Below are 21636 nucleotides of genomic sequence, written 5' to 3' on the forward strand. Positions count from 1 at the left end.
GGGAAACAGAAACATCTAGGAGCGATTTGGAAAGAACACTTGTAGGGTCTTGGTGACTGATCGCATGTGGGGGGGTGAGGGGCGGGGGGAGAGGCAAAACTGGAAGCAGGCTTTCCACCCTTGGGCAGTGCTGTGCAAGAATACAGAAACGGAGAGGAGCTGGACAGAGGCGGTATGAGGATTAGTGGACTTGGGAAGGCGTTGTTTCTCTGAGGCCTTTGCCCTCCATGCAGGAAAACTTGAGGGGAGCAGAGGAAAGGCATGAGTAAGCTTTGCTTCTCAAGCCAACAATCGTCTGGTAAGTTCCCTACAGTGGGCATCACTCCATAAAAGTATTTGAGGTCAGGCAATTGAAGCAACCTCAAAAGTGCCTCTGGATTCTTCTCTTGTAAGATATTTTATCTGAGCCAAATCAATGCAATTCTCTTGTGAAAAATCAGTTTCCCTAGAAAATAAAGTTGGGTTCTAGCCAACAAGTAGCATTTGGCAAGCCCTGATTAAGAAAGCCAGTGTTCAGAGAAGTTGTGAAAATAATAAGTCATTTAGGAAGGTAAACACTGGGTACCTAATGCCATTTTAGGGCTGTGACAGCTGTTCTGTCTCCATCAGTTGTAGAGCCTGAAACTGCAGGTTTATTTTTAAGTTCTTGCTGTTACAAACCTGTAGACCACCCACGCCCCCTTTGCAGGCTTTGAAAGGGGAGACGAATTGAAGATGACCTGGACTGAACACAATTTCCTTTCCCAGTTCAGTGAGTAGAAGCCACCAAATACCCAACAGCTGGACCTAGAGAAAAAGCCACTTGCCAGTCACCCAGGCATCTTGACTGTCATTCACAGTGTGAGCTGGGCTTCCGTGAGAGCAAAGATTTCCAATGTGGTCCTTGGTACAAATTTTCAGGTGTTTTTTTTTTTTTTTTTTTTTTTGTCAATGGCTATGTTTCTTGAAAAGTTTTACGTAAATTGAATCCTATTTTAAACTCATCTGAGCTTTAGCTATTTAACAGAAACCTGTAGGCCTGTGCTTCTCAAACTTTGAGGTACACACAGATGACCTGGTAATCTTATTTAAAATGCAGAGTCTGATTCAGTGCGGGGGGGACAGAGGGCAGTATCTAAGATTCTGCATTACTAATAAGTTCCAGGCTGCTGCTGCTGCTGCTGTTTGCAGATCACATTTTGAGTGGCAAGGTTATGGAAAATCCTTGAAAAACTAAATCTGAATCCCCTAAATGGCACTATAATCACCCCTTAATTTTAGTAAGTGGGGATGTTGCTTGCATTTGTTTGTTGGGTGGATGGAATAATTGCAGTGTGTAAAGTACCATTCTAAGTGCTGTGTATTGTACAAGGAATGGAAAATTTCCCCCAAATTTGATTCAAGTACTCTTAAAAATTGGATATCTCATGCCAAAACCCACCCTTCTTTCTCCCTGGCAAGTAATAGGGAACTGAATTGTAAGAGCTCTCTCATTCACTACATGGTGGCAGGTTAGAAAGGCTGAGTGTCCTCTGGGAATTATTTTGACCATGTCATCTATCTTCACTGATGCCTGACATCACCCAGAACATCACCCAGGGAGGATGGCAAAAGGGAGGCATGAAGTTGGTCAAGCGGCAAATGCCAGCTCTCCTGCCGACAGACCCAGAACCAGTTTCTTTCTGTGTTTCCTTTGTGGAGAGCTTGTTGGAACTCACTCATCTTGATGTTGAAGCCCTGTTGTCAAGCACAACAGGGTTATTTTCAAAAACTAAACTGTTTTTGGTGATCTCGTAAGAGCCACAAAATGAGAAAATAGTCATTTTTATAAAGTGTCTGAAAAAGTCTAGTAATTATTGTTCCAAACAAGCCTCTCTTTCTCTTTAGTTGGTCTAACATGGAAAGAAAAGGGAAATCTTTCCCAAATGAAAGTGAGCGGGGCTAGCCCCAGTTGGTGGCAGGACATCTGGGATGGAGGACCCCTGTTCCTTTCCCCAGCAACATCTTTTCCTGTGGAAAAACACCCCTCCCACAAAGCAGCAATCTGTGGTGGAAGAACGTGTTTACATTCACAGGGTTCTGCATTTTCTGGTTTTGGAGGGAGGCGAGTGGTGGGACACAGAGGTGGAATTTTTTTTACATCTAAACAGTAAATGAAGTTTTACTGTAATCTCTTTCCTGAGCTCATGGAAAAACTCAAGTCATCAAATGTTAGTTTTACAGATCAGGGAAGTTTTACAGTGAGATTACCTGACTTGTCCTGGAGCCTATAAATCTTGCTAGAGGGAGAGCTGGGCTGGGGAAGGCACAGCTCCCAGGCTCTTACACACACGGGGCATCTTCCCTAAAACTGTGATGCAGCCAGTCCTCCATTCCCAGGGGAGACATCAAGCCCAAGCTTGAATCTCTTTGAGCACTTCCCAGTGTCCTATGCCAAGCAGTCCTGTTGAAACAGAGAAATGTTTTGTTTTCAATCAATTAAATGATTATTTTCAGATGATTACACTTCCGTAGGTGCTAACCTATCATATCTTTTCAGTGATCTCTATTATATAGTGCAATTACTGGGAGAGGTAAGCGGCTCGTATCTGTTGGCCAGTTTACATGAATTATATCATGTAATCTACCCTAGAGTCCTGTGAGGTAGGTTTTGTTATCAACTCTATGGGCAAAGTAGCAACTGAGGCTCAGAGGGGTTGAACAACTTGCCCAAGACCACACAGATTGTAAGTAGTAGGACTGGGATTTGAACCCAGGTCCCCTGCCTCCAGAGCCTGCACTCAGCAGCTTTGTTTTACCAATGCCATCACTCAGGCAAGGCTGGCAATCTACCTGATGGATCCTGGCTTGGGCACCCAAGCTTTAAACCTAAACCATCAAGCAAAGTTGCCAAAAGGCTACTTCCTCACTTCTCAGCATGTATGCTTCCCAGAAACTTCCTTTCATTCCTTACCCTACCCTTCTGGTCGGGACCACCTCAATTTTATAAAGGAGTTATTTTACAGCAGCTTAGACTAGACAATCCATGGAGGCTGCTGTGTTCTTAGACCTCAGCCCAGCTTTCCAGCTCATGATCTTAGCAGCCGTGGACCTTGACTCACTTAGTAGTCATTGCCAAAGACACCTCTTTCTTTGCACGATCACTGTCTGAGAACAAAGTCAGCAGATAGGATTTTTGATGTGGAAATCATCAAAACAGTTCTTCCTATCCCCTGGCTTTTCTTCTTGAGGCTCCAGAAAAAAAAGAAAATGATAAACCCCACAATGAGGAAAAAGACTCATAGATAAAGTGGAGCTAAATCCCAGGCGCCTGAATGCTGAACTTAAAGCCACTGGAGAGGCACCCTCCTCCCTCAGAAAGTTGTTTTCAGGAAAGTCCACTCATTCCAGACTGAAGTATGTGTTTGACAGTCCTCACCAGCCGGCAGAATGAGCCCCATCTGAACAGAGACAGGCAAAGGGATCATCTCCCCCGAAGTGGCAGAGGTCCCAGCCCGGGGAGCAGCCCCCCACAGGTAGCCAGGGGAGGGACTGTCCCAACCCTCCCTCCCGGGGAAATGGGAGGAGAGGAACGAGCAAGGGAATCAGGGAAGGACCTGGCTCTCCCCAAGGTCAAAACCACCCCAGAACATCCCCTAGTCTTCAATGAGGAAGATACAAGCTGGGGTTAGAATGTTCCAGAAAACATTCCGTAGTCTTGTGGTCTTTGGTTTCCTGAGCGCCAACCGTAGTCTAGGAACCGCTCAGTGATAGGGTCCAGCTTGGATCCTCTGCCCAACCTGGCAGTGATGGCGGCTCTCTGAAATCCTCCTCTCCTGTGGCCTCTCAGGGTGTCCCTGGGCCTCGGTTCTGTCAGGGTTCCTTCTCTGTTTCCCCTCAGTCTCTCCAAATGGGTGCTCCCCAGGGCCTGTCATCTCCTCCTCCTCTTCTCCGACACGTGCGCCCGAGGGAGACTGCCCAAGTCCAGGGCTTTAGCCACCACCTGCTAGTGTGATGACTCCAATCTGCATCTTCAGTGCTCACACCTCCCCTGAACTTCAGACCTTCAAAGGCAGCTCCCTCCTGCACATCTCCACCTGGAAATGTGGGTGTCTTGTCACGCATGATATGAACGCACCTGGAGTCACACCTCGCTCCCCACAGGCAACCCAATGTGCACCTTCACCAGCGCAGCGGGTCCCGTCCTGCATCTCATCATCCCAGCTAGAGACCTTGAGATTGTCCCTGACTCCACGCCCCCCTCCCCTCCATGCCCTCGGGTTTCCCAGTCTAGTCAATGCTACCACTGAAATCTCCCTGAAACCTGACCCGCCCTCTCCTCTCCCTCCACCACACTCCCAGCGCAGGCCCTCAATAGCTTTTACTCCCTCTGCGCTCTGCCCCTCCTCCAGCCCCCAACTGCTCTGCTTCAGCCTCTCCTTGCTTCCCTTCCCCTCACTCGGATGATCCCCCTCCCCGTCTCCCGTTACACTGGGCTCCTCCTTCCTCCCTCCTTTCCAGCAATGTCCTAGCATGTCCAGGCCTTTGTAGACTGTGTCCCCTGTCTTCCACACTGACTCTCCCTTCCTTTCTCAGATAATCTTCTTGGAAGAATCGTCCACACCCTCTACTGCGCCATCACTTCATCAAACCACCATCATCTGGCTTCGCCCTCCTGCTCCCACAGCCAAGTCCCCAGCGCCTGTCTGTTTCCCACAAAGCAGATAAGCGGGGGCTTCCCTGGTGGCGCAGTGGTTGAGAATCTGCCTGCTAATGCAGGGGACGCGGGTTCGAGCCCTGGTCTGGGAGGATCCCACATGCCGCGGAGCGGCTGGGCCCGTGAGCCACAACTGCTGAGCCTGCGCATCTGGAGCCTGTGCTCCGCAACAAGAGAGGCCGCGACAGTGAGAGGCCCGCGCACCGCGATGAAGGGTGGTCCCCACTCGCCGCAACTAGGGAAAGCCCTCGCACAAAAACGAAGACCCAACACAGCGAAAAATAAATAAATAAACAAATAAATTAAAAAAAAAAAAAAAGCAGATAAGCTTCAGATCTGTGTGCAGCGGTACTCGCTGCTCACAGCCCCCTCCTTCTGGGGCTCCGCATTTCCTCCTGCTCTCTGCCAGCGCTCCTTCACCTCCTTGCTGGCTGCTCTCTGCCATGCCTCCTCTCCGTCATCTGTCATCACCCACCTCTTGCTCCATACGCCCAACCAGAGAATCCATCCGCTCCCACGCCTTCAGCTGCCTACAGCTAAGGAGGACTCCCATGTTTGGATCTCCATCCCAGAATCCTCGATGGAGCCCCGGATTTTTACATACAACTGCCCACAGGACAGCTGGATGAGTCACAAGCACTTAAAGTCAGTATGTCCAAAACCACTGACCCTCGCCCGGCAAATCTGCACCTCCCTCCATATCCCTCATTCTAAGAATGGTGCTACCATGCAACAGGATGCCCCTGCCAATAGCACCTTAGATATCCCTGGCTTCTCCTCCTCCCCCCCCCCCGCCCCAACTCTCTGGGTACAGCCTCCAAGTTCTGCCGAGTCTGTTACCTCCTAGACACCCCCTGGTGTGCCACCCTTCTTCACGCCCACCTCCACTTCCACGGAGCAAGCTCTTGGTCCCCTCCTGGTCACCTGACCTTCCTGCCTCCAGTCTTGCTTATTTTATGTTGTCCTCTCCTAGCCTGCTCCTGCCCCTGGCCTGCTTCTCCATCACCTGCAGGACTCTTAGCTTGGGTCTGGGTCCTGTGACATGCCTTCCCTTCTCTCTCTCCTTGACCCTGCCTCCCCATGCTTCAGCCAACCGGACACTTTGAGGGCCCAGGATGCCCTCACTTTGCCTGGCTAACTCCTTCTCATCCTTCCAGCCTAGAGCAGGTGTCACCTCCTGTCAGGCTGGTGCTTCCTCCAGGCTCCCAAGGCCCCAGCTGCCCCTCCCCATAGCAGCTTATTTTCTAGCCCGCGGGTCTCTGGACTGTGAACTTTTTCAGAAAGAGCCTGGATCTCACTCACTCATCATCTTTGTCTCCCCAGGCTAGCAGTGCCAGGTTATTGGTGGGCAATTAATAGGTGCTTGAGTGAATACTTATCTCCCTCCCAGGTGACTAGTTGTTTACTTGCTCTGAGCTCCTCCAGGGCAAAAATCTTGTCTTTGCTATCTTTTTGCAGCATCTTTCTCACACGTAGTGCTATACAGATGTTTATTAAAAGAGACAATGAGTGTGTACCAAGGTGGCGGACCCCACCCTTCTCCACGGTTTCCAAGAGTAGCTTGGAGTCTAACAAAACCTGCCATATATATATACATATATACATATATATACACATATACATTTATACATATATATATATATATATATATATATATATATATATATATATATATAGTCTTCTGTCAATCATAAGATTTACTCCCTATCCATCTTACAGTTAGCAAGCTGGGGGAGGAGAGGGGTGCGCGTGGAATGCGGAGGCAAGTGTGATGGGTAGAATATTGTGGGAGTCAGCATGGCCTGAGGCCGGTGAGGCATGTTTGGGCTCAGGACCCTGCAGACCTCGAGGAGGGAGTGAAGGAGTGAGGCCCCGTCGGCCCGTTGGTGGACGCTGGGGAGCACGGGAGAGGGGGGTGGTTGTAAACGATCTTGGGCCGCGGAGGGGGAGTGGGCGGGGCGCGGGGCATCCGCAGCCCGCCCTCCGCCCGCTCCCCGCCCCTCGGGCGGCTCCCTGCTCTCCGCTTACTTAACCTGCCGGCGGCGACGGCGCTCGCACTCCTCCACGGCTCGCCAGCTCGCCTTGCGCGGCTTCTCGCTCCATGGCGCTCCTCGGGCGGCTACTGCCCCTCGCCCTGGCACTGGCCCTGGGCCCCGCCGCCACGCCGGCGAGCCCCGCCAAGTCTCCCTACCAGCTGGTGCTGCAGCACAGCCGCCTCCGGGGTCGGCAGCACGGGTAAGCGGGCGCCCCCATGGGGGGCGGAGGGACTGGGCGTCGGGGCCGTCGGAGCGGGCTGGGGGCGCCGGAGACAAAGCCCGAGCCTAAAGCAGGCTGTGCGGGACGCTCGGAGGGACCAGCCCTGCAGGAGGTGGAGGGAGGGAGGCGGGGACGATGGAGGAAAGTCAGCAGGAGGCACTGTGTAGAGGAAGCGGATGGGAGAGCTGACCCGTCTCCCCAACTCGGGCCAAGAGCGTGAGAGGGATCCCGGGCTTTGAGCTTCTCCCAGCGGAGACCGCTTGGCAGCTCTCTGCCCCGAATCACCGTGGGAAGGTGGCCAGGGCAGAGAGGGAGCCCACCCAGCAGGGCACAGATTCCAGTCCAGCCAGGTCCTTGTCCAGCACCTTCAAGACGTGTCGCTGGGGCCACACAAGCTGGCAGCAACCAAGGCCCCCAGGCTCCTGTTACCTGTCCAGGCCTACACCCCCGACCGGGCAGCAGACAGTGCTCTCCAGGCACAGCGAGGGCAGTGCGACATCCGCTCCCCGGGCGGATGGAGAGCAGGAGAGTGTGCCGAGCCTCGCACACATTGTACAGATGGGGAAACAGTCTGGAGAGGACACACCACTTCCTCACGGGCCTTCAGTATGTACTGGAGCTGGGATTGGAATCGCTCTTAAAACACTGGCTGGGTTTGTAAATTTGGGACGTTATCATTGCAGATATTCCTTTGAGACACTGAAGATGTGTTGGTTTTAGGGGGCAAACCCAGGCAAAAGGTCTGACCTGGTAAAGACCCCGGCCCAGACCCAGGCAGAGGTGGGCAGTGTTTCTACATCCCAAACTAGGCCCTCCCGCTTCACACATAGCCAGGCTTTGCTGGAGCTTCCAGCCTACCTGGGTGCACTGACTCCTTTTTCACAACTAGGTAGAACTGTATGTGGATAGTCGTGTCACAGCCCAAATGCCATTGGGTCTGGCATTTGCTCCCAGGTGGTGCCCAGACCACCATGTGACTGGGCAGATCTGTACTCAGCTCAAAACTCACCGTTGGAAGTGATCAGAGTTGTCTTCATAGGGCTTTACAAAGCCTTGGCTCCCTGCCCTTCGAAGCGCCCCCTCCTTGGGAGCAGTCATCCTTGTTCCCTCTGCCTGTGTGTGGCCTTGTGGCCTTACTTGGCCTTTCAGGTGCCCAGGGCTGTGGGGAGGGGACTGATGGGAGTGAGTCTGACCCCTCTGCAGAGTGAAAGCCATCCAGGCCACGCTGCAGCCTCAGCACCCTGCAAGAGAGAGGAGAGCACAGGGGATGTCCCGGGGTCTTTCGGGAAGTGCAAGATGCACCTTTGACTTAGGCCGGGTACAGTAGGGTGAGGGGACAGGGCAGAAAGACGAGGGGGAGACGAGGCATAAAGTCAAAATGTGAGCACCTGGCATTTTCATTGTCTCTGCCCAGCTCACCATTGTCCCTCTGCCTTTCTTACCAATGGAGCATGTCCTGTTTGGGTGCTGCAGTCCTCCTGGGAGGTTTCTGTTCCCGCTGTATCTTCTTAGGCACTAAGTCAAGAAAAAGCCCCAATAGCATGCCCTGCGGCACTGTTACCCGGAATGGTGGCTCAGTGCGCTCCACAGTGAAGCTTCCCCAGTGGTGTTGACAGGGTTCCAGCAGGAGTCACCTCTGCGGCAAGCCTCCTTCCTGTCAAAGCCCAGAAAAGCCACAGACCAGCTGGAAAATAGGTTTTCTTTTTTTTTTTATTAAATGCAAATGCTCTTTATTATAAAGTTCAGACATTAGATCAATTTCCTCCCTCCCCGCCCTCCCCCCACCCCTGCAGGCTAATCCTCTTGATTAGCCGCTTGCAGTGCGGTTGAAAAGGCCTCCAGTGAGCTGTGATGGACAGGATGGTCTAGGCAGTCCCTGGTGTGCACCCTCCCCCGATAAAGCGTGGACACACAGGCAGGTGAACTGTGACAAACAGTTGCAGACACAGTCGCGTTTACTCTGATCTATGAAAACCTCACAGGGCTGCCTGACTTTGCCCTTGGGGGTGGCACCCTGAGCAAAATGGATAACCTTGTTCAAACTCTGGCCATCTTTTAAAGTGAGATCTGGTGGGAAGGGAAAGGTAAGCTCTTTTTTAAAGGAAATGTTGTATGTGTGCTTCACACAACGTGAAGGAAGAAATAATAAGCGGGCCCTGCTCACCCTTTATCACCGTCACCACTTTTGCTTTCATCTTCACCACAACACGGTGAACTCTGTAGTGTGCGTTCCCATTTTACAGATGGAGAAACTGTGGCTTAGTGAGGTGGAGTGACTTAGTCCAAACACAGAAAGATGCTGGGAAAGTAGTGACTATGACATGGTCTCTTGACTCCCGGCTGTTATCTGTGTTGCTATAGGGAAGGAAAAAAACAGTACTGAAAGAGAAGTAAAAATGCAGTCACACTTCCAAATATCAACAACCAAAACTGGACTGAATTTTCTGAAGCACTTGATTTTCAAATCCAAGTTGAACAGCAGAGCTGTTGTGCTTGAGGCAGAAGTCCCAGAAATGGGGTGCTCATTTTGATTAAACTTCAGCATAAATTTCCTGTGTACACAGCCCACCCCTCCCACCCTGATGTGAGAGGGCGTGCGTCACAGAGACCCCCAGGCTCCGCTCCTGTCTCAAAGGGCAGCAGCAGTGGAAACTCACTCCACAGAGGAATGTTGGACCCACATCCACAAGAGACTCTGAAGATTTTGCCAAACGCCTACGGAAAGTTGCAGGGAATTCATCAACAGTAATTGTTTCCTGCTTGGTCAGATAGAAGAACTTCTGAAATTGTACAGCAATAAACAGCACCTATGGCTGGAGTGTGGCCAGCGGGGACTCTCTCAGGGTTATCTGGGGACTGCTGTAACCTATGAATGCCGTGCAGCAAACTGAGAAACAAGTTGGCTTCTGTAAAAATCCTCTGGAGGCTGTGGGCATTTGGTCAGACCCAGCCAGGAGCAAGGGGATAAGGGCTGTTCTCCCTGCTGACCTGCGGTTTCCTCTCTAGCCTCAGCTTCTCTCACCCTCAGGTTCTTAACAGTAACTCACTAATATTTACTGGGCTTCCTTGGCCCTCTCACCTTTGCCTGCTGAACCACAAACTGGACAAGAGGTGACATCCAGGTAGTAGAAGAGACAGGGCAGAGAGGTAAAGGGTCAGTGTGCCCTCCCACCCAATAACCTGACTCTGAGTATTTGAGAATTGACCAAGTTCCCATAGCCATACGATGGGGACGGCAGGTGCTGCCCTCACTGCAGTATCAGTGTCTTCCTGAAAAATACCATGCATCTCAAATGATGGCAATCGATTATATTTGTAAAGTATCAAAGGAAATGATATTTAGAATTGATACCTGAGGTTCTCTGGGCATAGAGGTTTTGTGAAAGCCCTTAGTCTCTTCGCTTTGCTTTGCTCTGGCTTGTGATTCAGCCAGGTGAACTGCCTGCCTCTGGCTCAGGAAGACCTCCTCCCACTTGTCACCGCACAGCCACAGCTGCCTCCTTCCCCAGGGGCTCCCAGTAAATGTCCTGCCACCACATGGCCTGAGCATGGTTTGGGTCAGAACTTGGTACACTGGGTAAAATACACAAAAACAAAACCCCACGTCTCTGGGAAAGCAGACTTCTCAGCAGAACCTGGGTGTTTGCACAGGGTTGCTCAGGAGGCTTCTGAGCTGGGTGGTCCTGGGAGCAGGTCATTCCAAGCCCCTCTGCACCTGACCTGGTGCTCAGCCGCATCTAGAACATGAAAGAAAGAACAAGGCAGAACACCTGCCCTCAGGATTCTTTGGAGGGTAGTTGAAGAGAAGACATACACGGCCCGGTCAGTTTTGGGTTCTGTTTGGTAGCCAGCATCAAACAAGGGCTGTATCACCAGTCAGAGGTGGACAGAAGAGTGTCACCTGGGGCACTGGAAGAGGGCTTTCTGCGGGGAGTGGGATGCAAGCCGGGGCCTAAGTAATAAATGACTGAGTTCAGTGAGCGAGCATCTCCTTCCAAGGTCCTGACAGCAGGTGGCCGTGCCCCCTAGTTTCCAGGGTGGACACTTCAGATAGGCCGTGTTTGGGAGCCAGGCAACTGCCTAGGGATGCAGAGGATGTCTGTGTGTGGAGCTGCCTGGGAGGTGCTGGGGCCCGGACCTCATGACCACAGGACCAGCAATGCCCACAGGGAGGCCAGGTTAAAGCCTGTGGGTGTTTGGGCTCAGTGTGGAGTGGAGGTGCAGAGAAAGGCTGGGGGGCCTCTCTCAAAGCTGCTGTTCTTAGCAAGCACACCACTTTTACTTAGCTGATATTCTCCATCTATAACATGGAGTCTAAAATTTTTAAGATGTTTGTATTTACACTTACCAAGTGTCTGTGTCAAAGAAGAATGCTTAAGTGAAATTACGTCACTGTATGAGATATACTTTGACAATTTTCAAATCGGAGGGGGATATTTTCAGGGGGATGCTGGAAATCTAGGTCACGAGGGCCAGGATGTACCCCCAAGCCAGCCCCTGGAACCAAGACCGAAATGACTGTATCTTCTCCATATCTAGAACGTTCTGGTGACCCAGGAGGACCCACGTGGTGGGAAGGATGTGGAGGTGGGTGGACATGCTGACCATCTTGCTAACACGGCAGCTTTTGTTTTCAGCCCCAATGTGTGCGCTGTGCAGAAGGTCATTGGCACCAACAAGAAGTACTTCACCAACTGCAAGCAGTGGTACCAGAGAAAGATCTGCGGCAAATCCACGTGAGTATCTGAAACCACCCGCGCCCTCCAGCCACTGGGGAGGCTGCCCTCGATGTGCACGGGCTGCAGGTGCCCCTGGGCGTGGGCCAGCCTTCTGGAGCCATGAAGATGCGTGTGCAAACATGTCAGGGAACTGTGTGCTCGGGAGTGGTGTTTTTTGTAGGCTGGCCAATTTTGTTTTTCATTTTTAAGGCTCCTGACAACACTTGGATACATTTTTCAGGGCTGACTTGGGATTACAAGAAACATGAAACATGGTGTGGGTGTGTGTGTGTGTGCATGCTTCCTAATCCTCACTAAATGATACAAACACAAATATTCAGTGGAGAAGCCATCAGCCTCTGACTCTGGGAAAGAAAGCCCATTAGTGAACTTATACCCGGTTCCTGCTCTGCAATCCAAGGTAAATGCCCCCAAAAGACTTAGAGTGCCTAGAAATATGCACATAATAAGACAGCATAACATATTAAGAACGCAGGCTCAGACTCCCTGATTCAAGGGCTGGCTCTGCCACTTACCTGGGCAGGTGGCTTCACCTTTGGAATCCTCAATTGCCTCATCTGTAAAGTGGGAATAACAATAGGACTACCTTATGTGATTGTTATGAGGATTGAATGAAATAATGCACAGGAGAGGCTAAGTTAGGTACCTGGCACATAGTAAGTGCTCAGTAAATGCCACCTGCTGTTATTTGCAAATCTCAGCCCCACAAACAGAAGTGAGACACCAGGGGGTGTGGACCCCTGTGGTTACAGGAGGGCTTGTTGGTGCCTCTCTCAACACAATCAGCATGGAGGGAGGCGGCATTCACCCCGACTGCCGTGTGGCCTGCATGTTCTAACAGAATTCCGGGGAAACCTAATCTATTTTGGCACCAACCGTCAAAAGATCTCAAAGCTGGCTCTCTCCTGCGGACAGGAAGATGTGCCGTGCAGAACTCCTTGAGCCACTTGTGAGGGCCTGACCTCCTTCTTATCTGTGTAATGAGAGGATTAAGGGATGCTAAGCCATGATCTTGAAGCCTTTCCCATGTTAGGGATTTTTAAATGTATTGCTCGTGCGTGACTTGCTTTTGAGCAGATGTCTCCTCTAACTGAAGGAAGGGAAAAATGCTCTTTCCTTGAGATGTACATGGAAATAAATACCCCGGCTTGTGACCCTGACTGTGTCCTAACACAGTTATCAACTCTAGTATGGATCAGGGAAATTGTAGATCAGGGCAGAGGTGGTGGGGAGAGACCAGTAGCTCCCTGGGAGCCTGTCAAGGGCAGGGCCATGACAATTGGTTCCCCACTTGACCAAGCCCAGCCACAAAGGCAAGAGTTGAGTGAGCTAAGAGGACCCACCTCCCAGGTTTAGGGAGCAAACACACCCCCAGCCAGAATTCTTGCTGCTGTGGACAAAAAGAGATTATGCAAATAATATACACATGTCCTTACCTGGAACCCAAGTTAAAAAAAAAAAAAAAAAACCTTCAGTACTCTGACTTTTCCCATGTGTGTATATTATCTACTAAAATAAACAATTAATTACTTAATTAAACACAGAGCCAGGCCTCACATATTTGCTTCTTGGAAGATGACCAGAGCCCTGGTATCAAGCATCTCAGAGCCCTGGGTTTCAAGCATCTCGGAGCCCTGGGTTTCAAGATGCCACCTTTTTGTTCTTTCTGGTTTCCCTAAAAATGGGACCCACTTATGACGTCAAGCTGGCAACAGGGTGGCATTGGCCATGGTATTTCAGGGTGGCCCGTGTTGAAGCATTTGTCTGACGAGTTAACAGTAGCTTGGGAATATTCCCCAGCAGTTGCCAGGTTGACGCTGCTGTGGGTGATGAGTCGCCTTGGCTTATTGGCTCTTGGTACCTGCACCCTTCTCCACTGATGTGGCAGGACGGGTGCAGGCGGCACAGCTGTATGTTGGCCAGATGTTCTTGTTAAGGGGTCATTAAGACGCGATGGTGCAGCACCAGTGAGCACAGGGGGAGCCCAGGCCCTGGGGGAAGGAATAGACAGGTAGGTGCGGGTGGGGAAATGGAGGTGTAGAGCAGGGCCAAGCAGAGCCCAGGGCCCAGTCCCAGCCATTGAGCTGGTCTTACAAAACCAGAGGGGATGACCTGCACCTACAACTCTGCGATGTGCTGTTGCTTTGGGCAGCTTAAAAAAGAGGAAATGGGGACAGAAAATCATGAGTTGATAAAAAAAAAAACTTCACGATCCAGGATAAGAAGGTCCCTTCCTGGAACATTGTGTGCAGCATCAGGAAGGTGAAGCTGACTGGGGGGAAATCCAGAGAACTCAGGCAGGGAAAGGGGAAGTGGTTGGATTCATCTCCACTGTCCCCGAGAGAGCTGAGAAGGAGCAGCCTTGTAGTTTGCTTGTGCCCGGGATTAAGACCCATGAAGGAGCTGCCATCTGGGCACCAGGAATTCAGTGCCATAGCTGGTCGGGAGAGGAGAGGGTTGTGCTGGCTGGAGTTGATGTCATCCTGGTGACAGTGGGTCACTTGGTGCATTTATTTGGGAGATGACCAGACTGGGACACGGCAAGCATGGTTGTGGTTGGAGCAAAGAGGGCCTTCTCAGCGTGGGGTCCGCCTGGGCAGTGGGGATCCTCCCAGCATGACTCCAGGGAAGAGGCTGGAGCAGAGGTGTGCGCTGGGGTGCATGGGAGCAAAGTGTCACGGGGAAGGGGGTAGCACAGGTCACCAGGGGGCCCAGGACCCACAGGAGAATTTGAACTTGAAAGCAGATAATTGGCACTAAGTACAGGACCAAGGGATGTAGGCTTTGCCGGGTCAGGTCACAAAGAGACCCAGGAGCCTGGAGCCAAATGTCTGCTGCAGTGAGGCCCCGACTCCACCTCCACGGAGGGAGGGAGGGGAATGGCCACGTTCAGCACTCAGCACTCCCATCAGGCCACTGCATCCATCATCTTTAGACGATAGCTTTTCTGTATTTCCAAAAAGAGTCTTGGTGCTGTTTGTCAAGCCTGATGCATGGATTTTTATTACAGGAAGTAGTTACCAGTGGGCCCCTATTTAGTGACTTGAGTGAATTTTATTACTTAGAAATTCATTTAATTTCAGATCCTAAAGAGCACCAGTGCGATACAACAGCTAATCAAGCAAAGAGGGTCATTTCAGTCCTCGGCCTGATCAGTAACCATAACACTTTTACATACAGCAGCTGAAGCAGTGGTGCAGGAAATTGTGCTCAGGAAGCCCGGCTGCCTCTGACAGGCCTTCTTTGTAGAAGCCCCGGCAAGAGGGAGGCCCATTTAACAGCCAAGTCAGAGCTGACATCATGGGGATGTAATGAATCACAGCAGGAGCTCAGGCATCCTCAGTGAGGCACAGGGAGGGCCAGCGCAGGAGCTAGCAGGTAGGGGTGGCAGCTGTCCATTCCAAAAGGCTTGACGTTGTTTCACAAGCAACGCAATTCACAAGCACAGTAGCCAAGATGAGCTGGCAGGACATTCCCCCTTCTCTAGTAGCAAGCATTGCTTTGCCCAAGGGCGGAAATATTAATACTTCTTCAGCACTGCCTTCAAGTTTAGACATTTCACTTCTACCGAAGCCAGCTGGTGTATGGTCGAGATTTTCCATCATTTGGCAAAGCTATGTCCTGTAGATCTCATTTGGGCAGGGCACCCAGGGACATCTGCAGTGAAGCTGAGGAAGAACCTTCCTTTCCTCCCTCTCCTGTATCCCACAGCCTCGGTCCCAAGAGGAAAAAGAAGAGGATGGTGAGAAAAGCCATCTAGGGATGCCAAGCTAGCCTCAGACCCACACCAGCACCTCCCTCCCTCTTTCATATTCCCTGTGCAGCCCCCTGGGACCGCGTGGCTAACCTGCTCTGAAATAACTCAGATTTGACATATGCCAAACACCTCTGTTGTGCAGTGCTTCCTGAAGGTTCTATCCCATTCTGTAGACTCCTAGGAGGCAGCTTAGCTGACAGGGAATCTTGTTCTGTTGAGTATTTACATGAACCCATGTACCATTTGGGGTAAGACCCTATGGTAGGCAGAATAATGACCCCCTAAAGCTGTCTACATCCTCACCCCTGAACCTGTGAATATGTTCCCTTACAAAGGAAAAGAGACTTTGCAGATATGATGAAGTTCAGGATCTTGGCGGGGGTGGGGGGGGGGAATGATTATCCTGAATTATCTGATGAGTCTAATATAATCATAAGGGTCCTTGTAAGAGGAAAGCAGAAGGGTCAGAGTCAGAGAAGGAGATATGACAATGAAAACTGAAGTTGGAGTGATGTGACCACAAGCCAAGAAATGCAGGCAGCCTCTAGAAGCTGGAGAAGACAAGGAGTAGGTTCTCCCCTAGAACCTCTGGAAGGAATACAGCCTTTAGTTTTAGCTTCGTAAGGCCAACTTCTGACTCTAACATCTAGAATTGTAAGATAATAAATTTTGTGGTTTTAAGTCACTAAATTTGTGATGATTTGTTCTAACCACAATGCGCCCTATCTATTAACTTTTATAGCTGTGTTATGGGGAATTTATTTATTACATGTGATTTGATCAGGGGTCTCCTGCAGGGCATGGCTTTCAATGAAGTTATTAACCTAACTTCAATTTAAAGTTTATACCTGGAATTTTTTAGGAAGAAGCTCCACAGCTGAGTGCTTAGTAAATATCAATTAGCTGGTAAGTGCTTTTCATAGGTTAGCTCGTTCAGTTCTCACAATCATCCCTTAAGACCAGTGTGATCATTAGCCCATTTACAGAGGGGAAGACTGAGGCTCAGAGAGCCTAAGCAACCTGCTCAAAGTCATCCGCTGGTGAGTGGGAGAGGTCCAGTTATTCTGCATGCTTCCCCCAGGGGAGAACCAAGCCCAGCAGCTAGTTTTGGTGACATGGGGGGGAGCCTAAGTGAGCAGCCTTGGAGCGCCTGGGTCAACTGCCCCAGATCTTTCTTCAGCCCTAAAACCTGTGACTCTAGGTCCCAGGGAGAAGGTCTCCTCGGGGTCAACAGAGGCCCTTTGGCCCAGAGCCACCAACATTTGCTTACCCGCAGCCTGGTGGTCATTGAGAACCCCTGTTGCAAGGGGGCTCCCTCCCTAGTCAGATGGAGAGCATGGGAACTGAGGAGACACAGCCAGCATCCAGGAGACCCCCCCACCACCACCCAAATACCCTCACAAACCATGTGCAAACAGACATCACCAAAAAATGTAAGTGTATTTTCCCAAGGTTCCATCTCATCACTCGCCAAGCTGGACCCTGGTGAATGGGATAGTGGTGGAGTCTTTAGTGGTAGACAGTAGGTTAAAACAAGCCCTTTTTTACCAGGGGACTCAAGATTTTCATTTTCTCCTGGGAGGCTTAAGAGAGCTCAGCTGAGTGCAGAAAATGAACTCATCCAGGCAGGCACATGTCTAGACAACATCAGTCTGTGTTTGTTCAGTGATTCCCTTGGAAATCATGACACGCTGGATGGTTTACCTTCAGTCACAGGAAGCTGGCTCTCAGACTCCATTCCTTACCGCACTACTTCAGAGTCAGGTTAACCCCTAGGTGTTTACAGCCGTCACAGCGGCCAAAATCGTGAAGTGTGCTTGGGAGAGAGTGATTGTTTTAACTTATTATATTACCTCCTTGAAAAATTATTTTGGGGAGAGAAAAACCAATGCTTCTCTCTTTATCCAGTCGTGAGTAAAACTTTGGAGGGGAATGGAGGAGAGCTTTGAGACTCTATTTCAATTCTTTAGGCCTTGGATTGACACTGCCTTTTGCACCCACCCCCTGCCTCTTTCAAACGCCCTTCTAAGTCAGGCACCTTCTCTGACTTTCTTCCTCAAATTGCTCTTCTGACATGGGAAGTTGGAATAAGAAAATTAGTGTCTCATTACCCTAGAGGATATACTTTTTCTGAGGTTTTTGCTTATTGGACTGTGTCAGGCCAAGGAGAAGCCAGGAGCCTTTAATCAGAGCAGCTTTTGCTGATAAGATTCGATTCGGAGACCAGCAGATTGGTTCTCTCTGTGCAGGGAAGCCAGGGGGAACCAGGGAGGCACGGATCGGGGCTCCCTGTGGTTTCCATCCTTTCCTGCGTTCATCCTGGAGAGATGAACCTCTCCATCAGAACCACGACTCTGTGATTGCCCCAGGGGCCCGTCTCCCCACAGCATGTGTGTTCTCCCCAGGGCCAGAGCCCAAGGAAGGTGGCACACGGGGCTGAGAAAAGGGCGTGTGAGTCCTGAAGGGTTTGGTCAGGATCACCTCAATGGGTTGTCTTCTTGGTCTGCAATTTACAGCTGCCCTCTGCTTCTCCAGGGCCAGGCAGGCTGGTTCTGAAAGGACCTGGTATTGTTGGGACAGTTGAGCAGGGTAACAGCCAGCCGTGGAAACGTTTCAACCCATAAGGCTACCAGGCTGAGGGTGAGAGGCGTGGGTCACCCCATGCACCTAGAGAGTGCCGGGGGTGCCAGAATATGGGTAGCACGAGGGAAGAGGAGGGAGAGGCCAGCAGGGCGAGAGGATTAGGAGAAGGCTTCCTGGCAGGGAGCCACACTCAGCTAACCAGGAGAAAGCCTTTAGCTAGGGGGCTGAGCCCCTGCAGGGGGTGGTGTGTCCCCCATGTCCAGCCTCTGTGGGACACGGATACAGAAAGCCCACCTGGAGAGAAGGGGCAGTGAGTGCTGACAGGGCTTAGCTCTGATCACATCGGAGAGACCACCTGCGTCCTTTTGATGTCAGACTTTCCAAATCAGTCCAATTTCCCCCAAATATGTGCACTGTCAAGTGCAATGGAAAAGGGTCTGGACTTGATGAAATGTGGGGAGAGTCCTAGATCTGCCCCTCCCCAGCTGTGATCCTAAGAAACCCCTTTGCCCCCAGAGCCCTTTCAGCTTTCTGATTCCATCCTGCATTTCCTTCTCCACGCGGAGACGTCCCTGCTTACGTCTGTCCCTGCTCCCCTGCCCGGCAGCCTCCATTTCTCCTGTCATTCCCCCCATCTCTCCCCGCCTCCACACACACGTGGCCACAGGAACCAGTAAGTTCACACTTGGGGAGCTGACTCTCTGTTGTCCTCAAGGAAATCCTGGTGAGGCCCCCTGAGCTATTGAGCTGTCTTGTGGCTTTGTAGGATGGAACTCAGACACTGACACCCTGGGAGAAGGGTCTTTGGCCAGAAAAGCCTTTGGCTGGGGCTCCAAGGCATGGAGTGTCAGCACTATGTGCCTGGGGGACCCCAGAGATGATGAAGGCTTTGAGGAGAAGACCCCTCCTCCAGCTGTGCTTCTCCAACTCCAGGGAAGGTCACCTAGGCACTTTTAGAAAGAAGCTAAGCTTTGGGGGACTTGACCGAATCCCACTTCCTCAACCCCAGCCACAGAACCCTGGCATTTATCAGAGGAAGCCTGAGATTCCACGCATGCGTGTTCCCGGTCCTATGGGCTCAAGGCTTGCGGCTCTCCCTAGGTTTAGCTACGAGAAGCTGGCAGACACTATCTTACTTTGAAAACGTGCTTCTCTACCCCCTAGAAATAATCCCATTGGCTGGAATTGTGAGTGTGAAATTGGAAGTAACCTTAGAGATCATCTAGTTTAACTTCACCTTATTTTACAAAAGATCAGGAAGCTGAGACCCAGAGAGAGAAATGGACTTTCAAGGCCACCCTGCTAGTTACTGATGGATGACAAGCCTAGTCTCCTGATTCTAATGCTGTTTAGTTACATCATGTTGCCTTTGAAAGGTTGTGGGTCAGTCAGATCTCACGTTTGCTGCAGAAGATGACTAGTTTCCAAAGAGAAAACCGTGGGTTAGTCAGGATCAGTCCTGAGACCCCCAGCCTGTTTAACCCTTTTAAATAGGGCTGAAAGGTTAGAAAGGAAAGGGCTGGGAGGAAGGCTGGGAGAAAAGGGGAAGAGGAAGTCAGGAGGATGGAGAGAGCAGGGCAGAGAAGAATGTGCGTGGTGTCACTCCTCAGAAACGTCCTGGGGGCTCATTTCTGGCCCAGTGACACCCATAGCTCCCTAGCAGCCTGAGCATCCTAACTAATCTGTCTCTGAAAGATTAGTTAACAGAAGATGAAGGCTGGATAACAGATGAACCAGGCTTCATCTTCACATGACTCACCCGGGCTTCCCTGAGACAACTGCAGTGGAATTAGTAAGAGCAGAATGTCCTGGGCTCACTGAGTGCACCCTCCCCACTCCCAAAGCCCAGACTTCTGTCTGATCTGCCTGCTTTTCTCCTGGTGATGTCATTAAACATCCTGTGAGTGGCCGCGGTGAGCGGCTCGTGGTAAACCCGCTGCAGTTCAAGGCTGAGTTCTCTCCTGTCCTGAAGGGCACATCCATGTGAAAGAAAGGAGGGGGTGGGACAGGGCTGTTGCCTTCTGGTTCCAGGGCTTCCGAGGAGGGGCTGCGCTCACGCCGCTGGTGCAGGGGTGGCATTCGACGGGACAGGGGGATTTGATATGAAGCAAGTCTTTCTTAGAACACTTCCTTCCTTGTGACGTTCTTGGAAATTCTCAGTCTTCTGGGTTTCCCCAGGATGCCGGGTTAGCTGAAGCTTTGCGTTTCAGACCTCCAGAAGGTGGTGAGTGTTCCACAGGGGACCAGTCTGAGTTAGAAGAGGAGGCTTTAAGTTTTCCGGCCAAATGACTTCAAAGTTTAAAACCATAAACGGCCAGTCTTGTTCATCCGAATACAAAGAATCTCGCAAACTGGCAATATCAGTCGCCTCCTGGAAGGACAACGAGATGGTTGAGGGAGGAGGGTGGATGGGGAGCATTTTACTATAGAATCCTTTGTAGATTTTGAAACTATATAATGTTTTCATTGATGAAAAATTTGTTTTTAATTTAAAGAAACAGAAGAACAAGCGTCTTGATAAGAAAGAGCTCTGTTTTTATTTTAAGGTGTGATCGTGAAGATTGAGAAAAACTTGATCATATATACAATAGACTACCCTTCCTGGTTATTAAGTCAGAGAACCAGAAGACCATGGGCTGTTTAATCCAATGACCATTGCACAACACATGCATACATCTTACAGATGAGGAAACTGAGGCCCAGAGAGGAGACAGGACTGGCAGACTCAGAGCCAGAAAGGTCCAGGGCTCCTTCTCCTCCTCCCTGCTGCCTCTCGGGAACGCTGCCCACTGGGTTCCCCGTGAATTATGTTGGAGATAACGTCTTGGTGAGGATGTTTTCTAACGCCACCGCGGATGTGCTGCCGCCATCCTCTGACTGTGTCCCGGTTGCGTTGCTATAGGTGATGGCAACTGCTGGGCACCTTGTACAAAGCTGAAGAGGCGTGACAAGCTTCTTGCCAATGAAAGACACAAAGATGACTGAGCGTGCGGTCTCCTCCGAGAGCAGGCTATATGCCCCATCGCGTCCCTTCCCGGAGCGAGGGCTGATGACACGGGAGGGGGAGGGAAGTCCTGCCTAATACACGTGTGTGTCTCGTTACAGAGTCATCAGCTACGAGTGCTGTCCCGGATATGAGAAGGTCCCGGGAGAGAAGGGCTGTCCAGCAGGTGAGTAAGCCTTGCCTGTTGGCACGGATGGAAGGGAAGGAGGGAGAGAGGAGCACCCACGTGACGGGCAGCAGAGTCGGAGTGGGGGTCCGAGGGATGAGGCTCGATGACAGGGCCAGAGGATGGAAGCTGGAAACAGCAGGTTTCCTGCGCTGCTCCTTCCTGTACAAGCCAACTGCTTAACACGCTGCGGGAACAGACTCCGATCCTGACCTGCTTGTGCCCTCAGCACGAGGCACAGGCTCCTGGCCTTGCTGTCTCTGGCTGGGAGTGATTCTAAAGACATCCAGCATTTCTCATCAGCCCTGCTGGAGAGTGGATGGCGTGGGCCTGGTCTCCGGCTGGGCTGGGAACACCGGGCCACGCCCCCCTCACTCTGTCGGAAGCCGGCCCAATGGAGCTCGTAGGGACGGGAGCGGCAGGCCAGGCCGGCTTCCCCAGAATCAGCCAAGGGTC

The 21636-nt window shown here is 51.2% G+C and overlaps 1 protein-coding gene across 1 annotated transcript in view; it reads left to right on the plus strand.

Moving 5' to 3' along the window:
* The first annotated feature begins 6706 nt into the window (after positions 1-6706).
* Positions 6707-21636, plus strand: part of TGFBI (transforming growth factor beta induced) — a 32130-nt gene continuing 17200 nt past the window's right edge. Inside the window, exons 1-3 of the mRNA XM_007172187.2 lie at positions 6707-6910; positions 11569-11667; positions 21116-21180. Of these exons, the coding sequence (XP_007172249.2) occupies positions 6777-6910; positions 11569-11667; positions 21116-21180 (298 nt within the window). The 5' untranslated portion in view covers positions 6707-6776. The remainder of the gene's footprint in view (positions 6911-11568; positions 11668-21115; positions 21181-21636) is intronic.

Source organism: Balaenoptera acutorostrata, chromosome 2 (assembly GCF_949987535.1).
Source record: "Balaenoptera acutorostrata chromosome 2, mBalAcu1.1, whole genome shotgun sequence".
In the NCBI taxonomy this organism is placed as follows: domain Eukaryota; kingdom Metazoa; phylum Chordata; class Mammalia; order Artiodactyla; family Balaenopteridae; genus Balaenoptera; species Balaenoptera acutorostrata.